Source organism: Heterodontus francisci, chromosome 5 (assembly GCF_036365525.1).
Source record: "Heterodontus francisci isolate sHetFra1 chromosome 5, sHetFra1.hap1, whole genome shotgun sequence".
Lineage (NCBI taxonomy): Eukaryota > Metazoa > Chordata > Chondrichthyes > Heterodontiformes > Heterodontidae > Heterodontus > Heterodontus francisci.
In genome coordinates this window covers 53520212-53545286 of record NC_090375.1, presented here as the reverse complement: position 1 = coordinate 53545286, position 25075 = coordinate 53520212, and the positions used below count along the sequence as shown (strand labels likewise).

The 25075-nt window shown below is 42.1% G+C and overlaps 1 protein-coding gene across 1 annotated transcript in view; it reads right to left on the bottom strand.

The window, feature by feature from the left end:
• Nucleotides 1-25075, bottom strand: part of oxsr1b (oxidative stress responsive kinase 1b) — a 279002-nt gene that overhangs the window by 185422 nt on the left and 68505 nt on the right. The window contains exon 2 of the mRNA XM_068031431.1: nt 15552-15664. Coding sequence (XP_067887532.1) covers nt 15552-15664 — 113 coding nt within the window. The remainder of the gene's footprint in view (nt 1-15551; nt 15665-25075) is intronic.

Genomic DNA, 25075 nt, shown 5'->3' with positions numbered 1-25075 from the left:
GAAACGTAATAGCTTTTAAACAAATAAAGCAGGTGTGGGGCAAGAGATAACAAAAGGCCAGGTGTTGATAGGACAGGGTCACAGAGAATAACTGACCAGAAGGTCTTGGAGCAAAGGCAAACGGTATGTTAATGGTGTATTGAAAGACAAAGCTTTAGTGCAGAGAGAGTGTTAATGGACAGAAAAATGAATAGCCCTGGCCCAAAGCACAAACATGAAAAAAGTGGGCAGGCACACGGTAAGAAAAATGAATGATGAGGTGTAAAAATAGGTAATAGTACAGCATTTCAATTTCCCTAATATCAACTGGGATAATCTTAGTGCAAAAGGCTTAAAGGGGGCAGAATTCTTAAAATGCATACAGGAGAGCTTTTTGAGCCAGTACGCAGAAAGTCCTATAAGATAAGGGGCAGTACTGGACCTAATCCTAGAGAATGAAGCCGGACAAGTGGTAGAAGTGTCAGTGGGGGGAGCATTTCGGGGATAGTGACCATAACTCTAAGATTTATGGTAGTTATGGAAAAGGACAAAGATGGACTGGAAATAAATGTATTGAATTGGGGGGGTGGGGAGGCGGGGAGGCAGATTTCAATGTGATAGAACAGGATCTGGCCAAAGTGGACTGGTAGCAGCTACTTGTAGGAAAGTCTACATCAGACCAGTGGGAGTCAAAGTGGAAATAGTGAGAGTTCAGAGCCAATATGTACCCATTAAGGTGAAGGGTAGGACCAACAAGTCCAGGGAACCCTGGATGTCAAGCAGTATAGAGGATTAGATCAAAAAAAAAAAAGAGGCTTATGGCAGATTCATAGCGCTGAAAACAGCAGAGGCATTACAGGAGTATAGAAAGTGTAGGGGGGTACTTAAAAAAAGTAATTAGGAGAGCGAAGAGGGATATGAAAAAACACTGGCGGTCAAGACAAAGGTAAATCCTAAGGCATTTTAGAAGTATACTAAGGGCAAGAGGATAACCAGGGAAAGAGTAGGGCCCATTAGAAACCAAACAGGCAATGGGTGAGGTTTTAAATGATTACTTTTCATCTGTGTTCACTATGAAGATGAAGTAGCTTTAGTGCAGAGAGAGTGTTAATGGACAGAAAAATGAATAGCCCTGGCCCAAATGGGAGGGGGATTATGATATACTTGAACATATTAACATTGAAAGGGAGGAAGTATTTGCTGTTTTAGTGGGCTTAAAAGTGGATAAATCCCCAGGCCCAGATGAGATGCATCCCAGGTTGTTAGGTGAGGCAAGGAAGGAGATAGCAGGGGCCCTGACACAAATTTTCTAATGGTCTCTGGCCACAGGAGAGATACCAAAGGATTGGAGGACAGTGAACGTGGTACCATTATTCAAGAAGGATAACAAGGATAAACCAGGTAATTACAAGCTGGCGAGTCTATCAGTGGTTGGGAAAATATTGGAAAAACTTCTGAGGGACAGGATTAATCTCCATTTGGAGAGGCAGGGATTAACGAAGGATAGTCAACATGGCTTTGTCAGGGGGTGATCGTGCCTAACTAACTTGATTTAATTTTTCGAGGTGGTGACTGGATGTGTAGATGAGGGTAAAGTAGTTGATGTAGTCTACATGGACATCAGTAAGGCCTTTGATAAGGTCCCGGTCTCAATTACCGATTAGGCATGCCACAGCCTGCCGGACGGAACACCAAGTTCAATAATTTCAGAGCATGACGGGCCCCCTCCCTTTTTATTTTCAGTTATTTTTTCTTTTTCTTTTATTTTATTTGTTTGTTTCATCATTCATTTTTCTTACCATGTGCCTGCCCACTGTTTTTTTCATGTTTGTATTTTGGGCCAGGGCTATTCATTTTTCTGTCCATTAACACCCTCTCTGCACTAAACTGCCTTCGCTCCACGACCTTCTGCTCAGTTATTCTCTGCGACCTGTCCTATCAACACCTTGCCTTTTGTTATATCTTGCCTCACCCCCACTTTATTTGCTTAAAAGCTATTATATTTCTAAACTTTGCCAATTCTGATGAAAGGTCACTGACCTGAAATGTTAACTCTGCTTCTCTCTCCACAGATGCTGCCAGACCTGCTGAGAATATCCAGCATATTTTGTTTTGACATTAGCATGAAAATGGTTTACTATCTGTTTGGGGTTATGGGTACAGAAAACAACCAATTCACAACAGAATACCACCCATTATTTGAATTGGAAACACCAGTTCTCAACAGAATAGTACAGGAAACTCCCTCCAATAAGGATGCTGATAAGCTCCAATTACAGAACTTGTGCTGGCAAAAGAACAAGATCACAAGCTAGATATGAATAATGAAAGCCACTCAGTTTATTCATTCAGAAAGACCTTATGGGATCCAATTCAAACTAATCCCAGATTTTTGCCTCCATTACCTGAAAATTTAACTCCCATCAGTTATCAGTGGGAAAAGAATTTCCTGCCATCAGTTCTTAATATGGCTTTTGCTAGTTCATACATGCACCCCCTTCATTGCCTATTGTCACTGCTTTACGTAATTTAGAGTTTCAGATTAACCTTTTCTCCATCAACTTATATACTTTTATGGGGTCTTCTCAGTCACCTCTTTCAAGATTGGAAAAACACATGATTCTCCAGTCTTTCCTTGTGCAACATTAGTCTCAGCTTTCTGTACGACCTCTAGGGCCTTCTTTGTGCCTCAGCCATCAAAATTTGACACTAACCAAATATGCTCTGACTTTTCCTTACCCTATTTTAGCTAGAGTTCAGCATTCTACCAAATAATTCCACACATCTGCACACTTTCTAAAAAATTATTTCTGCTTAATATGAACACTACTGTCTTTCTTCTATTGGTCCCCTTTCCTCAAGTGTGTCTTCCTGTATCAGAGCTTTGCTGGCTGAGAGGAGACCATGTGATCAGATGCACTGTGGTAGAGAAGGATCTTTAGCAAGTTGTTGAGGTTGTGGACAACAACAGTTTACTTCTTCTGGCACTGGCGCATACAACAATAACTTCCATTTATACAGCACCTTTAACATAGTAATAGGCCCATGGCATTTCACAGAAACAAACAAAATTTAACACTGGGCCACACAAGGAGATATCTGACCAAGCTTTTCGTCATCTGGTCAAGGGGTAAGTTTCATTGAGCGCCCTAAAGTAAGAAAGAGAGGTAGACAAATGAAGAGGTTTCAGGAAGGAATTCCAGAGCTTGGGACTTTGCCAACTGAAAGCATAGTCCCCAGTGATCAGAATTGTGGATGTGCAAGAGGCCAGATATCTGGGAGAGTTGTAGGGCTGGAGGAGATTCTTCTTAAGTAGTCGTGCAGGACAGAGGTGACTTGCTTCCACTCCAGTGCATTGAGGAGATTACAGAGATAGGGAGGAGCAGGGCCACGGTGGGATTTGAAAACGGGTATGAGAATTTTAAAATGGAGGCGTTGTATAATCGGGAGCCAATATAGATCAGCGAACACAGGGTTAATAGGTGAACAGAACTTGATGCAAGTTAGGACCCAGGCAGCAGAGTTTTGGATGACTTTAAATTTAAGGTGAGTGGAAGATGAGGGGCCAGCCAAGAATGCATCGAAAGAGTCAAATCTAGAAGTAACAAAGAAATGGATGAGAGTTTCAGCAGATGAGCTGAGGCAGGGGTGGAGTTGGGCGATGTTATAGAGATAGAAATGGGTAGTCTTAGTAATGGTGAGGACGTGTGGTTGGAAATGCATCTCGGAGTCAAATGACATCAAGGTCGCAAACAGTCTGGTTCAGCCTCAGAAAGCAGGCAACGAGGGGTGTGGAATTGGTACCTAGTGAACAGAGTTGTAGTGGGAACAAAAATAATGGCTTTGGTCTTAATATTTAACTGGAGGAAACTTCTGCATTTCCAGTATTGTATGTCAGACAAGAAGTCAGTCAATTTGGAGACAGTAGAGGGGTTGAGAGAGGTGGTGGCGAAATAGAGCTGTGTGCTGTCAACGTACATGCGGAACCTGATACTGTTTTGGAGTAATGTCATTGAGGGGCAGCATGTAGATGAGGAATAGTTGGCGGCCAAGTATAGATCCTTGAGGGACACCAACAGAAATGATGTGGGAGGGGGAAAAGAGAACCACTCCAGGGGATTCTCTGTTTAAGACTGGATAGATAGGAAAGGAACAAGGTGAATGCAGTCCCTTGCAGTCAGACGACAGTCAATGAACTATGCCAAAGGTTGCAGACATGTTGAGAAGGATGGGACACAGTCACACAGGATGTGCCCTAGGTGGCTTTGAAGAGAACATTCTTTTACTGAGTCTAGATCAGAGATGTTCAAGGCATTGGAACTGGCAGGGTGGTGTGCGAAGATAAGCGAGTCAAAATAAGCAATTGTGTCTCGTGTCATTTTTATATGAAAGACTCCCACACATGTAATAACTGAGGAGCCCACACAAAAAAGTAAGACCTCATCAACCCCAAATAGGAAAACAAGACCCTGCTTATACCAATAGATAGGTTAACAGAAACCCAGCCTTCCATCAGCAATACCAAGAATAACTCAGTTAAGTATAGAATCACAAATGCCAACCTTGATTTGAATTAATGGCTCAGTCTGCTGGTCATTCTTACAATGCCAACAATACAATAGCTTGTCTCAAAATTAGGAACCCCTATTAGCAATACAAAAATGGAGGGGATGATGAGAACCAGAAAGCGTAGCTTCTCAGGCTAGACCAATGCTTGTGTCCAGACTGCAAAAGATCCCTGATGGTGGAGTACGTAAATTTACTAATCAGGAAGATGACTATTTGTGTTGCAGGAAATAGGGGAGAACAGACAGGGGTTCTTGGGGTTGAGGCATTTCCAAGAGGACAAGTGGTTAAGTGATCAGAATGAAGTCAGCCTGCTGCGTCATTCTTAGCGATCCAAAAGTTAAACCAGACAGGTTCATAGTACTCCAAGCACCACTGCTAACTGTCCATTCAGCTTCATTTCAGTTACTCAAAGAACAGGGAGGATAAAACCTATTACTGCAGCCACTTTCCCCACTCAGTTCCAGATAACCTTGCAAGTCAATACCTCAACAGATAGCATGATCCTATCAAGTCCCTTCTATCTAAGCTTGCCAGTCCTACATCTTTCAAGAAAACACAGTATGCCAAATGAGAAATATTAATTCATCAGTTGGAAAGTTACATTAAACTTTTAATGGAAAAAAAATCCTTCAGTTAACTTTAAAAAAAGACGGCATTTGCTGACAAAGTAACCACTAGGTGGCACTGTACCGGCACATATGCAAATGCAGCCTGTTCCACTTAAACATCACAGCCTGCGATGTTAAGACAGCTGCCAGGACTAAAGATGATGCTGTTCAATAATCACAGAATGACAAGGTAAACCTATGGCAGCACACAATGGAAATCTCAAGTACAGCACCTCTGACAGTGCTGCACAATTCTAATTGTTTTCAGTGCCATTCCGCTCTGGCCGCTCGCTCCCTGCCCCCTGCTTCCTTCCTTCAGAAGGCTTTTGATAATGTCCCAGACAAGAGATTAGCATACAAAATTGAAGCAAGGCGATGTAGGAGCACGTGGCAGAGAGGAGGGAAGCGGTGCCGCCTCAAGCTAGCGTCTGGAGGGATGGGGGAAGAGTGGGTGGCGGGGGAAGAGGGGCAGGGTAGGGGATGCAGCGGAGCAGCCGGAGAGAGCGACAGGGTTGGGGGTGGGTGGGGGAGCGGAGCTGGCCAGGCGTGTTGCAGAAAAATTTGCACGTTACGTGATGACGTTGTCGGCTCATGCGCTAACCAGTCCTGGCAAGTCGGAACGCCGCGCACGTGCAGAGAGCAGCAACCCGTCTGCACATGTGCGCATCTTGGCACAGCTTGATGACTTCAGCGGCCGGCTGCGCTGTCAGGAATCACTGTTAAAAAACTGACAACCAAGATGGGCACCACAATTTGCAGCTGAAATACCAGGAGATCGAATTGGAAACAAAGTCTAACAAAAAGCCCAGCCAGGACAATGCTTTGGCTAAATGAGTAGATTGATTATCCTCGTTAGCAGCACATTCAAAGCCATCTTGAGGCATTCATGAATGGAGATGTTTCCCCCAGTGGGTAAACACTGTCAATACCACCCAAGAGGGGTTTGGGTTTTAGATCTTAGACATCATTAAAAACACAAAGGGGACTGAGAGAACCATGTGACCATCTCCCCAAGCTGTGTAAAACTGGGAGGTTTGTTACAAACACGAGACAAGCAGTAATTGAAACTGAGTGTGCAGCAGCAGAGAAGACAGTGTGCCTCCTGGTCTTTCTCTCTCTCTAGAAAACATCAAGTTTGAAAACCGTCTGCAACTGTGGATCCTACAGCCAGAGACCAGGGGAAGAGAGCCAACTACAATTCTGCCTCCAAGAAAACCCCAAGCAAAGCAGGCCAGCCACAAAATGTACTTTGACCAGCCAAGACTTCAAAAATACAACCCCAGCCAGAAGACTACAGTATCAACCAACTTCAGACTGCATATTTAACTTCATTTATTCTGGACTTTAATCCAAACAAAAAACTCACTTTCCACTTTGTGATCAATTGGTGCGTGTGTGATCCTCATCTGAATGTATGAGTGAATATGTTGCGTATTTTGTATTTTTTTTATTATTTTAGATCAGGTTTAGCTTATTGCATATAATAAACTTACCTTTCTTGTTTAAAGTCAAGAAAACCTGTGCGATTAGTTCTGTCACAATCATATTAAAGGTAAAAGGTAAAACACTCACTGGGGTGGTAAGCACAACCACTTTTTTTTTGACAAAAGGAATAAACACTGTTGCGGTCAAATAACAGGATGGGCAAGAGGAACGACTGTGACCCCCCCCCTCCCCACCCGACCATAATATTAAGATATAGTGCTGGTATATCCATGCACACTTGACTCTCTCAACCCATATCAATGGATAACATGAGCTCTGGCTGATTTTCTCGGACAACCACCAACCCCCCCACACTCTGCCCCCAATCCAGAGAACCCCAGAGAACACAGAGGGCAATTGTGGTTCTTTAATGCCTAACTAGTTGATTATTGCTTAACTGAAAGAGCAAAGATCAAACCTCATACGCAATGAACCATCCAGAAAACCTGATTACTGTAATTTTTGTACAGCTGCAATGGTTTGCGCCATTTTGTAATGTAATATCTTATTCCTCCATCTAACAGATTTTTTAAAGACTTTGGATTGTAGAATGCAGCACTTCTGCATCCGTAGTGGCTCAGCTGGTAGCACTCTCAACTCGAGTCAAACGTTCGTGAATTTAAGTCCCACTCCAGGACTTGAGCACAAAAATCAAAAAAGCTGACATTCCAATGCTTTATTGAGGGAGTACTACATTGTCAAAGGTGCCCTCTTTCAGAAGGGACATTAAGTTGAGGCCCATTTGTCCTCTTCGGTGGATGTAAAGGATCCCACAGCACTACTTAGAAGAGTAGGGGAGTTTTCCCTGATGTCCTGGCCAATATGTATCCCTTTAATCAATGTCACAAAGGCAGACTATCTGGTCATTGAGACACTATTGTTTGTAGGATCTTGTTTGTAAAGTGGACGATCCAGTAGTCCTGAGCTGAAGCTGTATTCCTGAGAGCGACAGAGGGAGGGAGAGAGGAGCAGCAGCCTTCTGTTGCTGCACACTCAGTTACTGCTCGTCTCTTTGCTGTGCAACTTGTTTCTTCAGAGATGACCAGGCAGTCACATGGTTCTTCTCAATCTCCTTTGTTTCTAATGAGATTTTTCTGGAATCTTCCAATGAAATTCAAGGTTCTACATGCCCCAGGGTGTCCATTCACAGTTGGAGGAAGCTGTCTCTTTCAAAGTCAATGGGTGGGGATGGCCATGACTACTGAGCTAATGAAGCCATTCTAGGTAATTCAATCGCTTAGACAGGACATTGACCTGGCTGGGCTTCTTGTTCGACTTTGTCTCCAGTCCAATCTCCTAGTATTTCAGACGTAGATGGCAGTGGCCATCTTGGCTGCTAGTTTCTTTTTCCAAAAAGTTACTTGTAGGGCTTTTTTTTTTCCATTAAAAGTCTAAGCTAAGTTTCTAACCAATGAAATTATTATGTCCCATTTGACATATAGGGTTTTTCCTGACACCTGTCATGCCCTGTAAGAATATTCTAAATTTCAATGAGATCACCTCTCATTCTTTGAAACTCTAGAGAATACAGGTCGTTTCTGCAATCTCTCCTTATAAGACAATCCCACCTCCCAGGACTTAGTCTGGTGAACCTCCATTGCACTCCCTCTATGGAAAGTATATCCTTCTTTAGATAAGGAGACCAAAACTGTACACAATACTCCAGTTGCAGTCTCACCAAGGTTCTATACAATTGCAGCAAGATATCTTTACTCCTGTACTGAAATTCCCTTGCAATGAAGGCCAACATATTATTTGCCTTCCCAATTGCTTGCTGCACCTACATATTAGCTTTGAGTGTCTCGTGAACAAGGACATCCAGGTCCCTTTGGACATCACTTCCCAACCTCTCACCATTTAAGAAATACTTGGTCTTTCTATTTTTTCTACCAAAGTGCATAAACTTGACTTATTCACATTATATTCCATCTGCCATGTTCTTTCCCACTCACAGCCTGTCCAAATCCCCTTGAAGCCTCTTTACATCCTACTCACAACACACATTCCCAAGTTTTGTGCCATCAGCAAATTTGGAAATATTACATTTGGTCCCCACATCCAAATCATTTATATAGATTATGAACAGCTGTGGCCCCAGCACTAATCCTTGCAGTACCCCACTGGTAACAGCCTGGTATCCTGCGAATGACCCGTTACACCTACTCTCTGCTTTGTGTTAACCAATTCTCAATCCATAGCAGTATATTACCCCCAATCCCATGGGCTCTAATTTTGTTCACTAACCACCTGTGCAAGACCTTATCAAAAGCCTTCTGAAAATCCAAATACATGACATCCACTGGCTCTTTATCTATGCTACAAGTAACATCCTCAAAAAACTCATGTTTGTCAAACATGATTTTCCTTTCATAAATCCATGTTGACTCTGTCCAATCATATTTTCCAAGTGACCAGTTATCTCATCCTTTATAATAATAATTTTCCGTACCACTGACATCAAACTAACATGTCTATAGTTCTCAGTTTCCTCCCTCACTCCCTTCTTAAATAGTGGGGTCACATTTGCTACATTCCAGTCTGCAGGAACCCTTCCAGAATCTCCAGAATTTTGAAATATAACCACCAATATATCCACTATCTCCATAGCTACCTCCTTCAATACTCCAGGATGTAGCTCATTTGGTCCAGGGGATTTATCAACTTTCAATCCAATTAATTTTCCAGTACTACCTCTTTATTGATACTAATTTCTTTCAGTTCCTCATTTTTACAAGTGCCTTGGTTCCCTAGTATGAAATTCTTTGTCTTCCTCCGTGAAGACAGACACAAAGTAATTGTTTAGTCTGTCCGCCATTTCCCCATTCTCCACCTGTAATGGGCCCACAATTGTCCTTGGTATCTTTTCCTTTTCACATACCTAAAGAAGCTTTTACAGTCCGCTTTTATGTTTCTAGCTAGCTTGCATTCATATTCCCTTTTCCTTTCTTTATCAGTTCCTTGGTCCTCCTTTTTTTGGATTCTTAATTGCTCCCAAACTCCAGGTTCACCACTTTTTCTGGTGACCTTATAAGCCACTTCCTTTGACCTAATGCAATCTTTAACTTCTTTTGTTAGTCATGGTTAATTCACCTTTCCTATTGGTTTGTATGTCTTGGAGGAATACATATTTGTTGAAAACAGTGCAACACTTCCTTAAATACTAGCCATTGCCTGTTTACTGTCAAATTTTTCTTAATGCATTTTCAAACAACAACTTGCATTTGTATAGTGCGTTTAAAGTAGTAAAACGTCCCATGGAGCTTCTCAGCAGTGTTACCCAAAAAATTAGACATTGAGCCACGTAAGGAAATGTTAGGACAGATGACTAAAAACTTGATGAAAAGGGTAGGTTTCAAGCAGTTTATTTGCTAATTTCAGAGTAAACACTCTCATCTAACAGAGGACATTTCCTATGAGTTGTACCATAGCCCAAACTTCAGCAGATCACCCATGTAGTGGTTCCATTTGCAACACCAGATGCTTAAAGTGACACCAATAAATTAATAGAGAGTTCTATGGTATGGACAGATGCCCAATAGGAACTGGATTGATAATCATACCACTATGATCTGCACTGAATTCTATCGTTATGGAATAAATTCAAATACAGATCATAAATATAGACAGACAGCATGCTTAACCCACAAGAACAGATTTTGTCCTTCCAATGATCTATCTGGGAGTGATTACAAGGTTAACATCATCTTCAGAGTTCAGATAATGGTGGATTATAGTCAGCGCAAATTTGCTCATACCTCACTGGCTCAAATATCATTAAAGTAATGGATAAGACTACCTTACAGTGCCCCAATCTTGCACGTACTGCAATGATTTTCAGTGCCACAGTACTTTTCTTCTAAGCCTACATCCTCCAAAAAGGAATTGCTTGGTTTATCATCAGATGAATGATGAGAGTAAGAAATACAATGAGAGAAAGAGACAGAGAGAAAATGCGAGACCAATTAAGAAGTGCTGAGATAAAAAACAGACAGAAAAGGAGGGGAAGACAGAGCCACATAGCAAAGAGTGAGAGGGGGAATGACACACAAAACATACACAGGGGGAGGAGAAAGAAAATTAGAGAATGGGAGTGAAACAGAAAATGTGTGTGGGAAAGGAGTGCACATGTGGCCAAGAGAGCACAACAAGGTACAAAGCAGAGAGAGCACAAAACACGGTGATAGAGCAAGCAAAGGGCTGAGAAAGACAAATATAAAGTTTTATATAAAATATAAAAGTACAGTGGTATAAACGCAACACAAATCCTGGTCTGGAACCCTAATTTACTCTGCTTGCAGAAAACATTTCAATAATACACTGCAGGAAGGATTTTGCATTTTGATGTTCTGTATTGCACACTACAACTAGCTTGTCACCTTCAAATCATTTGATCTTCCTTGACCCATTTGAGTTTCTCTCATAGAAGGAATGAAAAAATTAGTATAAGATAGAGGAAAATTAGATGGTTATTTGAATGCAGTGCTGCAGTGCGACTGCCACCTGCAGAACCAGATTCCAGTCAGCACCTTCAGAAGAAAGAAGGAAGAACTTGCATGTATTTAATAGCTATGAACTAAATTGTCTCACATCCAATGAATTACTTTTCCAAGTGTAGTCACTATTGTTTCGTAGACAAGCATGGTAGCCAATTTGTACACAGAAAAGTCCCACAAATAGTAGTGAAATGAGTGACCAGTTAATCTACTTTAGTGGTGTTGGTCAAGAATAGATTTTAGTTATGGAATTGGGTGAGCTCGCTGCTATTCTTGGTAATAAACGATCTCATGGAACTTTTTTCCATGTGAGCAGAGAGGGGAGACCTTAGTTTATTGTCTCATCCAAAGGACAACATAGCACTCCTTCAAGACTGCATTAAAGATTCAACCTAAATTATGTGTTCAAGTCCAGACATAGAACTTGAACTCTCAATGGAGAGAGATTGCAGAACAGGGTGGCACAGAGGGATCTGGGTGCCCTGGTACATGAATCACAAAATGTTAGTACTCAGGTACAGCAAGTGATTCGGAAGACAAATTGAATGTTGGCATGTATTGCAAGGGGAATGGAATATAAAAGTAGAGAAGATTTACTGCAGCTGTACAGGGCTTTGGTGAGACCACAGAATCACATGATTAATACAGTGCAGAAGAGGCCCTTCGGCCCATCAAGTCTGCACCAATACATTAAAGACACCGGACCTGTCCACCTAATCCCATTTGCCAGCACTTGGCCCGTAGACTTGAAATGTTATGACGTGCCAAGTGCTCATCCAGGTACTTTTTAAAGGATGTGAGGCAACCCGCCTCTACCATCCTCTCAGGCAGTGCATTCCAGACCGTCACCACCTCTGGGTAAAAAAGTTCTTCCTCAAATCCCCCTTAAACCTCTCGCCCCTCACCTTAAACTTGTGTCCCCTCATAACTGACCCTTCAGCTAAGGGGAAAATATGCTCCCTATCCACCCTGTCCATGGCCCTCATAATCTTGTGCACCTCGATCAGGTCACCCCTCAGTCTTCTCTGCTCCAGCGAAAACAACCCAAGCCTATCCAACCTCTCTTCATAGCTTAAATGTTCCATCCCAGGCAACATCCTGGTGAATCACCTCTGCACCCCCTCCAGTGCAAACACATCCTTCCTATAATGTGGTGACCAGAATTGCACACAGTACTCCGCTGTGGCCTTACCAAAGTTCTGTACAATTCTAACATGACTTGCCTGCTTTTCTAATCTATGCCTCGATTGATAAAGGGAAGTGTCCCATATGCCTTTTTCACCACCCTATTAACCTGCCCTTCTGCCTTCAGGAATCTATGGACAAACACGCCAAGGTCCCTTTGTTCCTCGGAACTTCCCAGTGTCAGGCCATTCATTGAATACTTCCATGTCACATTACTCCTTCCAAAGTGCATCACCTCACGCTTTTCAGGGTTAAATTCCATCTGTCACTTTTCTGCCCATTTGACCATCCCATCTATATCTTCCTCTAACCAAAGACACTCCACCTCACTGTTAACCACTCGGCCAATCTTTGTGTCATCTGCGAACTTACTGATCCTACCCCCCACATAGTCATCTATGTCATTTATATAAATGACAAACAATAGGGGACCCAGCACAGATCCCTGTGGTACGCCACTGGACACTGGCTTCCAGTTACTAAAACAGTTGTTTGTCATCATGCTCTGTCTCCTACAGCTTAGTCAATTTTGAATCCACCTTATCAAGTTACCCTGTATCCCATGTACATTTGCTTTCTTGATAAGTCTCCCATGTGGGACCTTGTCAAAGGCTTTGCTGAAATCTATGTAAACTACATCAACTGCACTACCCTCATCTACACACCTGGTCACATGCTCAAAAAATTCAATCAAATTTGTTAGGCATGACCTCCCTCTGACAAAGCCATGCTGACTATTCCTAATCAAATATTGCTTCTCCAAGTGGAGATAGATTCTCTCCTTCAGAATTTTCTCCAATAGTTTCCCTACCACTGACATGAGACGCACTGGTCTGTATTTCCCCGGTTTATCTCTACAACCCTTCTTAAATAGTGGAACACCACATCTGGTGTATGTGTACAGTTTTGGTCTCCTTATTTGAAAAAGGATACAATTGCATTAGAGGCAGCTCAGAGAAGATTCACTCCACTCATTCCTGTGACAAAGGACGTAACTTAAGAAGAAAGGTTGAACAGGGTGTTAGGCCTTTACCTATTGGAGTTCAGAAGAATGATAGGTGATCTGGTCGCTGAGGGAACTTGATGTTTCCTCTTGTGGGGTAGACTAGAACTAGGGGACATAGTTTAAAAATAAGAGATCTCCCTTTTAATACGGAGATGAGGAGAATTCTTTTCTGAGTGATGTTAGTCTGTGGAATTCTCTTTCCCAGGCAACAATGGAAGGTGGGTATTAAATTTAATCAAGAGGGAGTTAGATAGATTTTTGATAGACAAAGAACTCAAGGATTATGGGGTGGGGGGGGTGGGGAAGGCAGGCAGGAAAGTGGAGTTGAGACCATAATCAGACCAGCCATGATCTTATCGAATGGCAGAGCAGGCTGGAAGGGCTGAACAGCGTACTCCTGTTCCTATTTTCCTATGTTCAACTAGTCCCACTCCCATGTCTTTTCCCCAATAGTCCTGCAAATTTTCTCTTAAGATAATTATTCAATTCCCTTTTGAAAGCCACCATTGAATCGGCCTCCACCACACTCAGGCAGTGCATTCCAGATCTTAACCACTCGTTGCATAAAAAGAAGCTTTTCCTTACGTCGCCTCTGGTTCTTTAACCAAATCACCTTAAAGTCAGTGTCCTCTGATTCTTGACCCTTCCGCCAATGGGAACAGTTTCTCCAAATCTACTCTGTCTAGATTCATGATTTTGACAAGTCTCAGTTGACTTTGAGATGGGAGCACTACCAACAGAGCAGTTAAATTTAAAAAATGCAGTCAGGAAATAGAAAGCCTTTTTAGAATGAATTCTGATGATATGTCCAATCAATTCCAGTTACTTTGCAACAAACCAAACTGCAAAATGAGAAGAGAGCTGTAAATATTGGAAATATGAATAAAATGCTGGAAATCTGCAGCAGGACCATCAGCATTGGAAAATAGAAAAACAAGGAGACACTAATGCCTTCAGTGCAACAATCTTTAGCTGGAAGCGTGATTGAAAATCATTTAAATTCTCTGCCCCACTCACACTCTGATCACCCTGTCCTTGGCCTTCTACGTTGCTCTAATGAAGCAAAACGTTAAAGTTCAAGGAACAGCACCTCATGTTGCAATTACACACTTTCCAGCCTCAACATCGAGTTCAACAATTTCAGACCGTAACCTTTGTCCCCAAATAAACAAATAATTAAAAACAACAGGAGACTAGAAGCTTAGAACTCAGTCCACAAGTGTGATCCTAACGGAAAGTCATTGACCAGAAACCTCAACTCTTTCTCTCTCAACAATTGCTGCCTGACCCGAGTATTTCCAGGTTTTATTTCAAACTTCCAGCACCTGCAGCATTTTGCTTTTTTATCAATCTTTAGCTGGTCTTTTTACAGATGCTGACGGATCGATTATGTGGTTTTTTTTTTAATCATGAAGACCAACATCTTGGCAACATCATATCGAATTGGGAACATCCTTCAAAAGTGTGATCACACCTAAAGTGGATTAGCCCTGGACACAGTGAACAGACACACCCCAAAATTTGCTGAGCAACATGCGCGCTCACACACGTACTCAGTCACATAACAAGAAATGGATTAAGATAGCATTAGTCCTCCTGCCACATTATCTCTGGTACCTCTTATCTGTCAAGAACACACATTTTAAAAAAAAGTTCTGCCTGAATTTTCAAGCCACATAGTACATACAGAATTTTGAAAGTTTTTACATGAAATATTTTGTAATCTTTATAATTGTAATAACAGAAACAGTTTTCCGGTGTTGCACATGCAGACGTGAATAGACAATTCACTTCAGTACAAACCGTCCGGGCTTGTTCAAGTCTGCAGTGACTTTTCTCTGGAATTCCCATTTTCTCAATCTGGGTGTCTCTTAAATGGGAAAACAACGTTTAAATAAATCTCTATATCTTCATTATTTACATAACTTGATATCTGCTGTTCAGTTTGTTGTCTTTTGCAAATCCTGGAAACCTCAAATAAAAGCAGAAAATTCTGGAAATGCTAAACATTGAAAAGTCAGCTGGCTGTTTTCCTAGTGATTCTAAGGGAAAGTTTTGTTTACCCTTTCTCTCCAGATACTGACAAAGCTGCGTTATATTTCCAGCATTTTCTGTCTTCATTTTACACATTCAGTAGTCTTTTGCTGTTTTTTTCATTAATACAGCCTTTACCAGCTACATTAACAAATGCTCCAAACAGTCCAACCCAATCAGCCAATGCATTACCAGGAGTTCGTCCATGCTGGTCTGACATTTTTCCAGATTGATGCGTTTGATTGCAACTCTCTCCTTCTTCGGAATACAGTAAGCAGCCTGAACCACAGCTGTGGCTCCACTACCTGGGAAAAAAAACACAGAACACCCTTAACAAAAAGCACAGCCAAGTTTATATTTTAACTGGTGGTTTTTACAAACTTCTCTGGATAGGGCAAACTCCCACAAATATCAAAACACTCCCTGGAAATACTGGTAGGTGGTCAGTGAATCTCCCCGATTACCCTGCACACATTCACTACTCCAAGAAACACACTAAAGATATGGGCAGTCAAAATCTTGGGATGTCAATGTCACAGGCAAATGCAGCATTTACTGCCCATCCTTGGACGCCCTTAAAAAGGTGGTGGTAGGCCCTCCTCTTGAACTGCTGCAGTCCGTGTAAAGTGCTCCCACAATGCTGCTAAATAGGGAGTTCCAGGATTTTGACCAAGTAATTAGGAAGGCAAATGGTATGTTAGCTATTAGCAAGGGGATTTGAGTACAGGAGTAAAGAAGTCTTGCTGCAATTGCATAGAGCCTTGGTGAGACCACATCTGGAGTACTGTGGACAGTTTTGGTCTTCTTACCTAAGGAAGGATATACTTGCCACAGAGGGAGTGCAACGAAGGTTCACCAGACTGATCTTTGGGATGGCAGGATTGTCCTATGCAGAGAGATATGGTGATAGTGTGGGATCTAGCTGAATGACTAAGCAGGCTCAAGGGGCTGAATGGGCTACTCCAGCTCCTGTTTCTTATATTACGTTTCTTCCCAGCTGTAGTCTTCTCCAGCCCTACAATTTTCAGCGCTCCTATAATCTGGCCTCGTGCGCATCCCTAATTTTAATTGGCAGCCATGCTTTCAATTGCCTGGATCCTCGGGTCTAGAATTTGTTCCCTAAGCCTCTCACTGCTCCTTCAAGACACTTCAAAACTTGCCTCTTAGAGCAAGCTTTTAGTCATCTGTCCTAATATATTATGTAGCTCTGTCAAATTTTGTTTGCTACCTCTCCTGTCAAGTTCCTTGGGATGTTTTACCATGTTAAAGGTGCTATATAAAGGCAAGTTGATGGAGGGGAATGCATAGGTAATTGTTTTCTTGCCACAAAATACAAAAGAAAAACAGTTGTTGACTTTTTTTCGTCTGCAGTGCAAATTTCAATCTGTACATTCAAGGGACTCAGACTGGAAAACACCTCACAGGAGGCAAAACTTAAACTTTTGTTATTTCTCCCTTTTCTGAAGGTTAACCCTGGAGTGCTGCTGCACAGGCACAGACAGCCCTCTCAAACTTTGTTCACATTGAGCAATCTATAGTGTTGCCTGGTTGTCACAGAGGGAATCGCTGCCAAACCAGAGTCTATCCTCATTATACATATATACTCCAGTACTTTTGACCAGAAAACCATTCCAAATGTCGATGACTCTGTGAAGGCATTAATCCTAAAATTACTTTTTAATAGTTTGAACCAGTGTCCCATCTTCATACTCCCCCAGCTTATTTTAAGATAGTAGTCTAGATTAACTTTTTCTGTACATCTTACTATCTTGTATAGCTCTATATCACTTCAGAGTTCTGCAATTTCTCTCCATTTAAATAATATGTTGCTTTTCCATTCTTCCAGCCAAAATGGACAAGTTCACACTTTCCCAAATTGTACTCCATCTGCCAAATCTTTGCCCACTCACTTAACCCATCTATACCCCTTTGCAGACTCCTTACGTCCTCTTCACAACTTACTCTCCTACCAATCTTTGGGTCATCAGCAAATTTAGCAACCATACATTGTCCCTTCATTGATACAGATTGTAAATCAGAGGTCCCAGCACTGATCCCCATGGTACTCTGCTAGTTACAGCTTGCCAACCTGAAAATGACACATTTAGGCCTACTCTGTTTCCTATTAGCTAACCAATCCTTTATTCATGCTAATATATTAACCCCTATACCACTGGGCTCTTATTTTGTTTTGTAACCTTTGATATGGCACCCTGTCAAATATCTTCTGAAAGTCCAAGTACACCACAGCCACAAGTTCCTCCTTATCCATGTTGCTTGTTACTTCCTCAAAGAACTCTAATAAATTAGTCAAACACGATTTCCCTTTCACAAAACCATGTTCAATCTGCCTGATAGCATGGAGATTTTCGAAAATGATCTGCTATAACCTCCTTAATAATAGATTCCAGCATTTTCTCTATGATAGATGATAAACTGACTGGCCTGTAGTTTCCTGCTTTCCGTCTCCCTCCTTTCTTGAATAGTGGAGTAACATTTGCTATTTTCCAATCTGGTAGGATCTTTCCAGAATCTAGGAAATTTTGGAAAATTAAAGCCAATGCATCCACCATCTCAGCAGCCACTTCCCTCAAGACCCTAGGGTGAAGTCAATCAGGACCTGGGGGCCTGTCAGCTTTTAGTTCCAAAAATTTTCTCAGTATCTTTCCCCGGTGATGGCAATTATTTTAAGTTCCTCCCTCCCTTTCAACTCTTGATTCATAATTATTTCTAGGATGTTATTTGTACCCTCGATAGTGAAGACAGGTGCAAAAAATCTGTTTAATTCCTATGCCATTTCCTTATTGCCATTAACTCCCCAGGCTCTCACTCTACAGGACCAATATTTACCCTTTTCCTTTTAAAATTCCTGCTGAAAATCTTACTATCCGTTTTTATATGTTTAGATAGCTTTCTCTTAGTCTAATTTCTCATTATTCTTTTAGTCATTCTTTGCTTTTTTTAATATTCTGTCCAATCTTCTGACCTGCCTCTTTGATTGTACATTTTTTCTTTCAATTTGATATTATCCTCAAGTTCCTTAGTTAGCCACGGATGGTGCATCCTTCCCCTAGAGTCTTTCTTTCTCATTGGAATGCATCTTTGCTGAGTGTTATAAAATATCTCCTTAAAATGTCTGCCACTACATCTCTACTGACCTATCTTTTAACCTAATTCCCTAGTTCACTTTAGCCAGCTGTCTTCAAACCCTTATAATTACCCTTATTTAAGTTTAAAACACTAGTCTTAGATCCATTCTTCTTGCCCTCAAATGGAATGCGAAATTCAATCATGTGATCACTGCTACCTAGGGGTGCCTTTACTATGAGGTAATTAATTAATCTCAAGTTCCCCAAATACAGATAAACAGAACACTTCTCCTGAATTGTATGCTTTTTTTTTTTTCCTGTTTTGCTAAACATTTTATTGGCTTTAAATGCTGCTCTGCACTGGTTGACCATCTTGAACATTGCACCTATGAAGACTCTCAAGTCTCTACCAATTTCACGTTTAGCTTTTTTAACGCCACTCACTGAATACATTAGACAGCTTGCCTTTCTACAGAAAGTAGTTTACATTTGTCTGCATTAAATTCTACTGTCCCTGTTAGTGATATTGCTAGTGAATTTGCCTGGAGCTTCTGAATTCAAGTCTAGAAACAGCAGTGGTTCCAACACAGTACTGGGGACTCCAGAGTATTTTTCTCGCTTTTTTTTTTATTCATTCGACGGATGCGGGCATCACTGGCTAGGCCAGCATTTATTGCCCATCCCTAATTTCCCTTGAGGTGGTGGTAAGCTGCTTTCTTGAATCATTGTAGTTCTTGGATTGTAGGTACATCCACAGTGCTGTTAGGAAGGGAGTTCCAGGATTTTGACCCAGCAACAGTGAAGGACTGGTGACATAGTTCCAAGTCAGGATGCTGTGTGGCTTGGAAGGGGACTTGCAGGTGGTGGCGTTCCCATGTATATGCTGCCCTTGTTCTTCTAGGTGGTAGAGGTCGCGGGTTTGGAAATGCTATCTGAGGAGCCTTGGTGCATTGCTGCAGTGCATCTTGTATATGGCACATATACTGTTGTCATTGTGGGTCAGTGATGGAGAGGGCGAACATTGAAGGTGGTGGATGGAGGGCCAATCAAGTGGGCTTCTTTGTCCTGGATGGTGTCGAGCTTCTTGAATGTTGTTGGAGCTGAACCCATCCAGGCAAGTGGAGAGTATTCTATCACACTCCTGACTTGTGCCTTGTAGATGGACAGCAATGGGGAGACAGGAGAGGAGTTACTCGCTGCAGAATTCTCAGCCTCTGACCTGCTCTTGTAGCCACAGCATTTATGTGGCTGGTCCAATTAAGTTTCTGGTCAATGGTGACTCCCCAGGATATTGATAGTGGGGGATTCAGGGATGGTAATACCAAAGAACGTCATTGACATTACTCTTGTATTAAGTGTCCATTGTTTTCTATGCCTAAGCCAATTTATTATCGATTCTTAAATTTTAATCTGAATCCTCACAGCTGAATGAAGAACACTATAGTTCAATATAGTAATGCAGTAGTTACGTTACTACACTAGTAATCCAGACAAATGCAAGTTCAAATTCCACCGTGGTAGCTTTAAATTTAAAATCAAAAAACTGGTATCAGTAAAAAAAACAGTTGTAGAAACCCAACTGATGACCTAAAGAACATTAGTGTAAGAAACCCATTGTCTTTACACAGTCTGACCTATGTTACTCAAGCTGACTCTTAATTGTCCTCTGAACTGGCCTTGCAAGCCACTTAACTGTATCAAATTGCTACCAGTCGCTCAAGGTTGCCTACGACCTTCTCAGGGTAACTGGGGATGGGATTATTCAACAAAGTGGTTTAAAGACTAAAGAAACAACAAACTTGCATTTATACAGTGCTTGACTGTGCTTCTCAAATATCATCTGAAGTACTTTATGCAGAATGGATTACTTTACAGTTTTATGGGTCAACACAGCTGCCATTCTGTTCAACAGTATTTCACAAAATGAAACAAGCAGGCAGTTAATCAATTTTTGGGGGCATTCTTCAAATTGTGTCATGGATCTATATCTATGCTAACCTCACCTTGGCTTAACTGGCATTTATCTGTCCAAGTATTGCTGCATGCCGACACGGACTGCTTCAGCATCTGACAAGTTGCGAATGTTACTGAACACTGTGCAATCAGCGAAAATCCCCACTTCTGACCTTGTGCTGGAAGGAAGGTCATTGATGAAGCAGCTGAAGATGGTTGGGCCTAGAACACCACCCTGAGGAACTCCTGCAGTGATGTCCTGGAGCAGAGATGATTAACCTCCAACAACCACAACCATCTTCCTTTGCACTAGCTACAACTCCAGCCAGGAGAGTTTTCCCCAATTCCCATTGACGCCAGTTGTTGCCTGACTCCTTGATACCACACTCCGTCAAATGCTGCCTTGATTCAAGGGCAGACATTCTCACCTCACCTCTTAAATTCAATTCTTTTGCTCATGTTTGGACCAAGGTCAGGAGCCGAATGGCACTCGCGGAACTCAAACTGAGCACTGATGGCAGGTTATTGCTGTGCAAATGCCATTTGACAGCACTTCGATGACACCTTCCATCACTTTGCAGATGATTGAGGGTAGACTGAACAGACAGCAGTTGACCAGATTGGCTTTGGCCATGCTTTTTGTGGACAGGAACTACCTGGGCAATTTTCCATATTGCCGGGTAGTTGCCAGTGCTGTACTTCTACTGGAACAGCTCGGCCAGTGGCGTGGTTAGTTCTGGAGCACGCATCTTCAGTATTATAGCTTGGATGTTGTCAGCGCCCATAGGCTTTGCTGTATCCAGTGCCTTCAGCTATTTCTTGACATCACATGGAGTGAATCGAATTAACTGAAGACTGGTATCTGTGATGCTGGGGTCCTCAGGAGGAGGGAGAGATGGATCATCCACTCAGCACTTCTGGTTGAAGATGGTTGCAAATGTTTCAGCCTTTTATTTTGCACTGATGTTCTGGGGTCCTCCATCATTAGGGATGGGGATATTTGTGGAGCCTCCTCCTCCGGTTAGTTGTTCAATTGTCCACCACCATTCATAACTAGATGTGACAGGACTGCAAAACTTTGATTTAATCCATTGCCTGTGGGAATCACTTAGCTCTGCCTATTGCATGTTACTTCTGCAATTTAGCATGCATATAGTCCTGGGTTGTAGCTTCACCAGGTTGGCACCTATTTCTGGTATGCCTGGTGCAGGCCCTGGCATGCTTTCCTGCACGCTTCATTGAACCAGGGTTGATTCCCCCTGGCTTGATGGTAACGGTAGAGTGAAGGATATGGCAGGCCTTGAACTTACAGATTGAAGCTGAATACAATTCTGCTGCTGATAGCCCAGTGCCACACAGATGCCCAGCTTTCAGCTGCTAGATCTGTTCTGAATCTACTGCAGTTAACATGATGCAGAGTAACCTCCGTGCATAACGACTGTGTGGTGGTCACTCCTACCAATGCTGTCATAGACAAATGCATCTGCAACAGGTAGATTGGCGAGGGGGAGGTCAAACAGGTTTTTCTTGTTGGTTCCCTCACCACCTGCTGCACACCCAGTCTGGCAGGTATGTCCTTTAGGACTCAGCCAGCTCAGTCAGTGGTCAGTAGTGGTGCTATCGAGCCACTCGGTGATGGACATTGAAGTCCACCACCAAGAGTACATTCTGTGCCCCTGCTACCCTCTTGCTTCTTCCAAGTAGTTTTCAACTTGGAGGAGTACTGATTGATCAGTTGAGGGAGGACAGTAGGTGGCACATCAGCATGAGATTTCCTTGCCTTTGTTTGACCTGATGCCATGAGACTTCATGGGTTTAGGAATCAATGTTGAGGACTCACAGGGCAACTCCCTCCTGACTGTATACCATTGTGCCGCCACTTCTGTGGGTCTGTCTTGTCAGTGGGATAGGACATACCCAGGAATGAAACATTGGCTGTAAGGTAGGTTTCAGTGAGTATGACTATAGGACAGTTGCCCAATGTTGGCACAAGTACCCAGATGTCAGTAAAGATGAATTTGCAGGGTTGACTGGGTAGAACATGCTGTCATCATTTCCAGTACCTTCGTTGATGCCGGGTAGTACGTTCTGTTTTATTCTTTATTGACTTTTCTGAGGCAGTTTAGTACAACTACATGGCTTCCCAGGCCATTTCAGAGGGCAATTAAGAGTCAAACACATTGCTATGGGTCTGGAGTCACATGTAGATCAGACCAAGCAAGGACACCAGACTTCCTTCCCTAAAGAACATTAGTAAATCAGATAGTCTTTTACAACAATCCGATAGTTTCCTAATCACCATTAGCGAGACTAGCTTTTTATTCCAGGTTTACTGATTAATTGAATTTAAATTCCACCAGCTGTCATAGTGGGTTTTGAATTCTTATTCCCAAAGCATTAGTCTGGGCCTCTGGATTACAAGTCCAGTAATGTAACCACTATGCCACCGCCCCCTTAAAATCAGTGACAAGAGAGTACATTAGTTCCAGTTCTACACCATAGTTTCAACCCACATTTAGTTTTCTTAATCCATTTAGCGGTTTTAAATCTTTTAAAGAAACTTTTATTAAAACATTCAATCTTTGGCCTGTTCCCACCCCTTTTGAGGCAGCAGTTCAAGCATGGTATTTGGCAGTGAGTGGGACACCATAGCAGAGCCTACTCTTGCTCAATTTCTACATAATTTCAGCCTGCCCCAAAGAGGCATCCCAGCAGTCTGCAATAGGAACCCAAGCAGATTTCTTCACCTTCCCCCACGGCCAGTCCGAAGGCTCATTATAGTGCCGCACTGCCACCCCAACAAAGATCAGCTGATTTAGCACAGATACGAGATGGTACCTGGGACCATTCCGGGTCTGTACAACATTGGGCTGTGTATTTATCTATTATCCCACGTGCACAGCTTACCAGCAATATATGGCCCTTACAGCCTTTTGATATGAAATTTCAGATCTTGATTTTCAGGAGCTCTGCCATTCTAGCCTCTATTTTATTGCTCAACTCCTGTCCAAATATTCACTGGCATGGAACCCCCATTCCCTCCCCAGCAACCAGTATTAATTTGTCCAATTTGATGATTCCCAAAAGCTAACATAGCAATATGATGCAATTTCTTTGCTTTCCTATGGTTTCCCTTGCCAATTTTCTCCTCTTCTAACACTGATTTCTTGTACAATTACAGTTGCAAGCACTGGTCATCCATTGGCATGTTATCCAAGTGCCAGCATCCACAAGTGAGACTAGACAGTTTTAACAAGTTATTTGATCACAATCACAACCAAGTCCAACTCAGCTGTCACCCAAAAATCAGTGCATACACACTTTCACAGTGTTCAACATTGCAGCATAAAATAGGGTTTGAACCTGGAACCTTACTGGTCTGTATAGGCTCAGCTCCTCATTGGTAAACTCTCTAAACGATCAAAGGAACCTTACAATTGTCTTTAAATTTAAAAAGAGACATGCTAAAAAGTTCTATTTTTGACCCTATTCAGTGATGTATCAGACCTCATACCTGCAAAATTTCCAAGCCCTGCAACATTTCCTTGCCTACACTGGAGTTATTTTGAGATTATAGTGAAAGAGGCAGGCGTCACATATATAGGCATTAATAAAGCCAAGGTCAAGAGTGTGCGGCCACCTGATCAGTTAAACACTTTCTGCCTCTCCCTGCCTATCCACTTTTAAAATTTATAAATCTCAATACTTAAACACCATATATAGGGCGTTTTTCTTTGTTGCAATCAAAACAGAGGTCAACAACACTGCAGCTAGAGATTTTTTCTAATGACTCCAATAGAAATCTCTGTGGCTCAACAAAAAATTTGAAAGAAAATAGCACCGCCCCTTAACAATGTGATCTGAAGTTTACTACAACACTGCTTTCTCTGACCTTTCCACTCTTGCCCTTCCCAAGCTCGAAATTCACCACCTACATGCTCTGAATTCTTTCTGAATGTGTTAAAATCAAGACTCAATTCACTGCCTCCTACAGTTACTCATTCATAAAATAGAACTTTCACCTGAACTTTAGACCTACTTGATCTCATCCTTCCAAAACAGTAATCTTACCATTTTCCCATTACTGCATCTTCACTGTCAGTTTTGTCACACTGCTGGTCAGACATCCAGTATTGGATCAGCAGAAATTTCCTCTAACTAAAAATATAGGCAAGACTGAAGCCAATGTCTTTGGTCCCTAGCACAAACTCAGTTCCTTGGCCACCAAGTCCATCCCTCTCACTGGCAACTGTCTGAGGCTGAACCAGACCATTTGCAATCTTGCTGTCATATTTGACCCCGGGGTGAGCTTCCTATTTCAATTTTTGAAACATTTCCCAACTCCATCCCTGCCTTAGCTCACCTGCTGCTAAAACCCTCAAGCATGTCTTTATTACCTCAGACTTGACTATTTTAATGCTACCCCAGCCAGCTTCCCATCTTCCACCCTGCATAAACTTGGGACAAAAAAATAAAATGCTGTAAGCACTCAGAATCTGTGGGAATAGAAATAGATTTAACGTTTCAGGTCTGTGACCTTCCATCAGAACTGGGAACAGTTAGAAATGGAATAGGTTTTGAGCAAGTGAAAAGTGGGGGAAGGTGGGAAGAACAAAAGGGAAGCTCTGTAATACAGCGGAGGGCAGGAGAGACTAAATGACAAAGACTTCATGG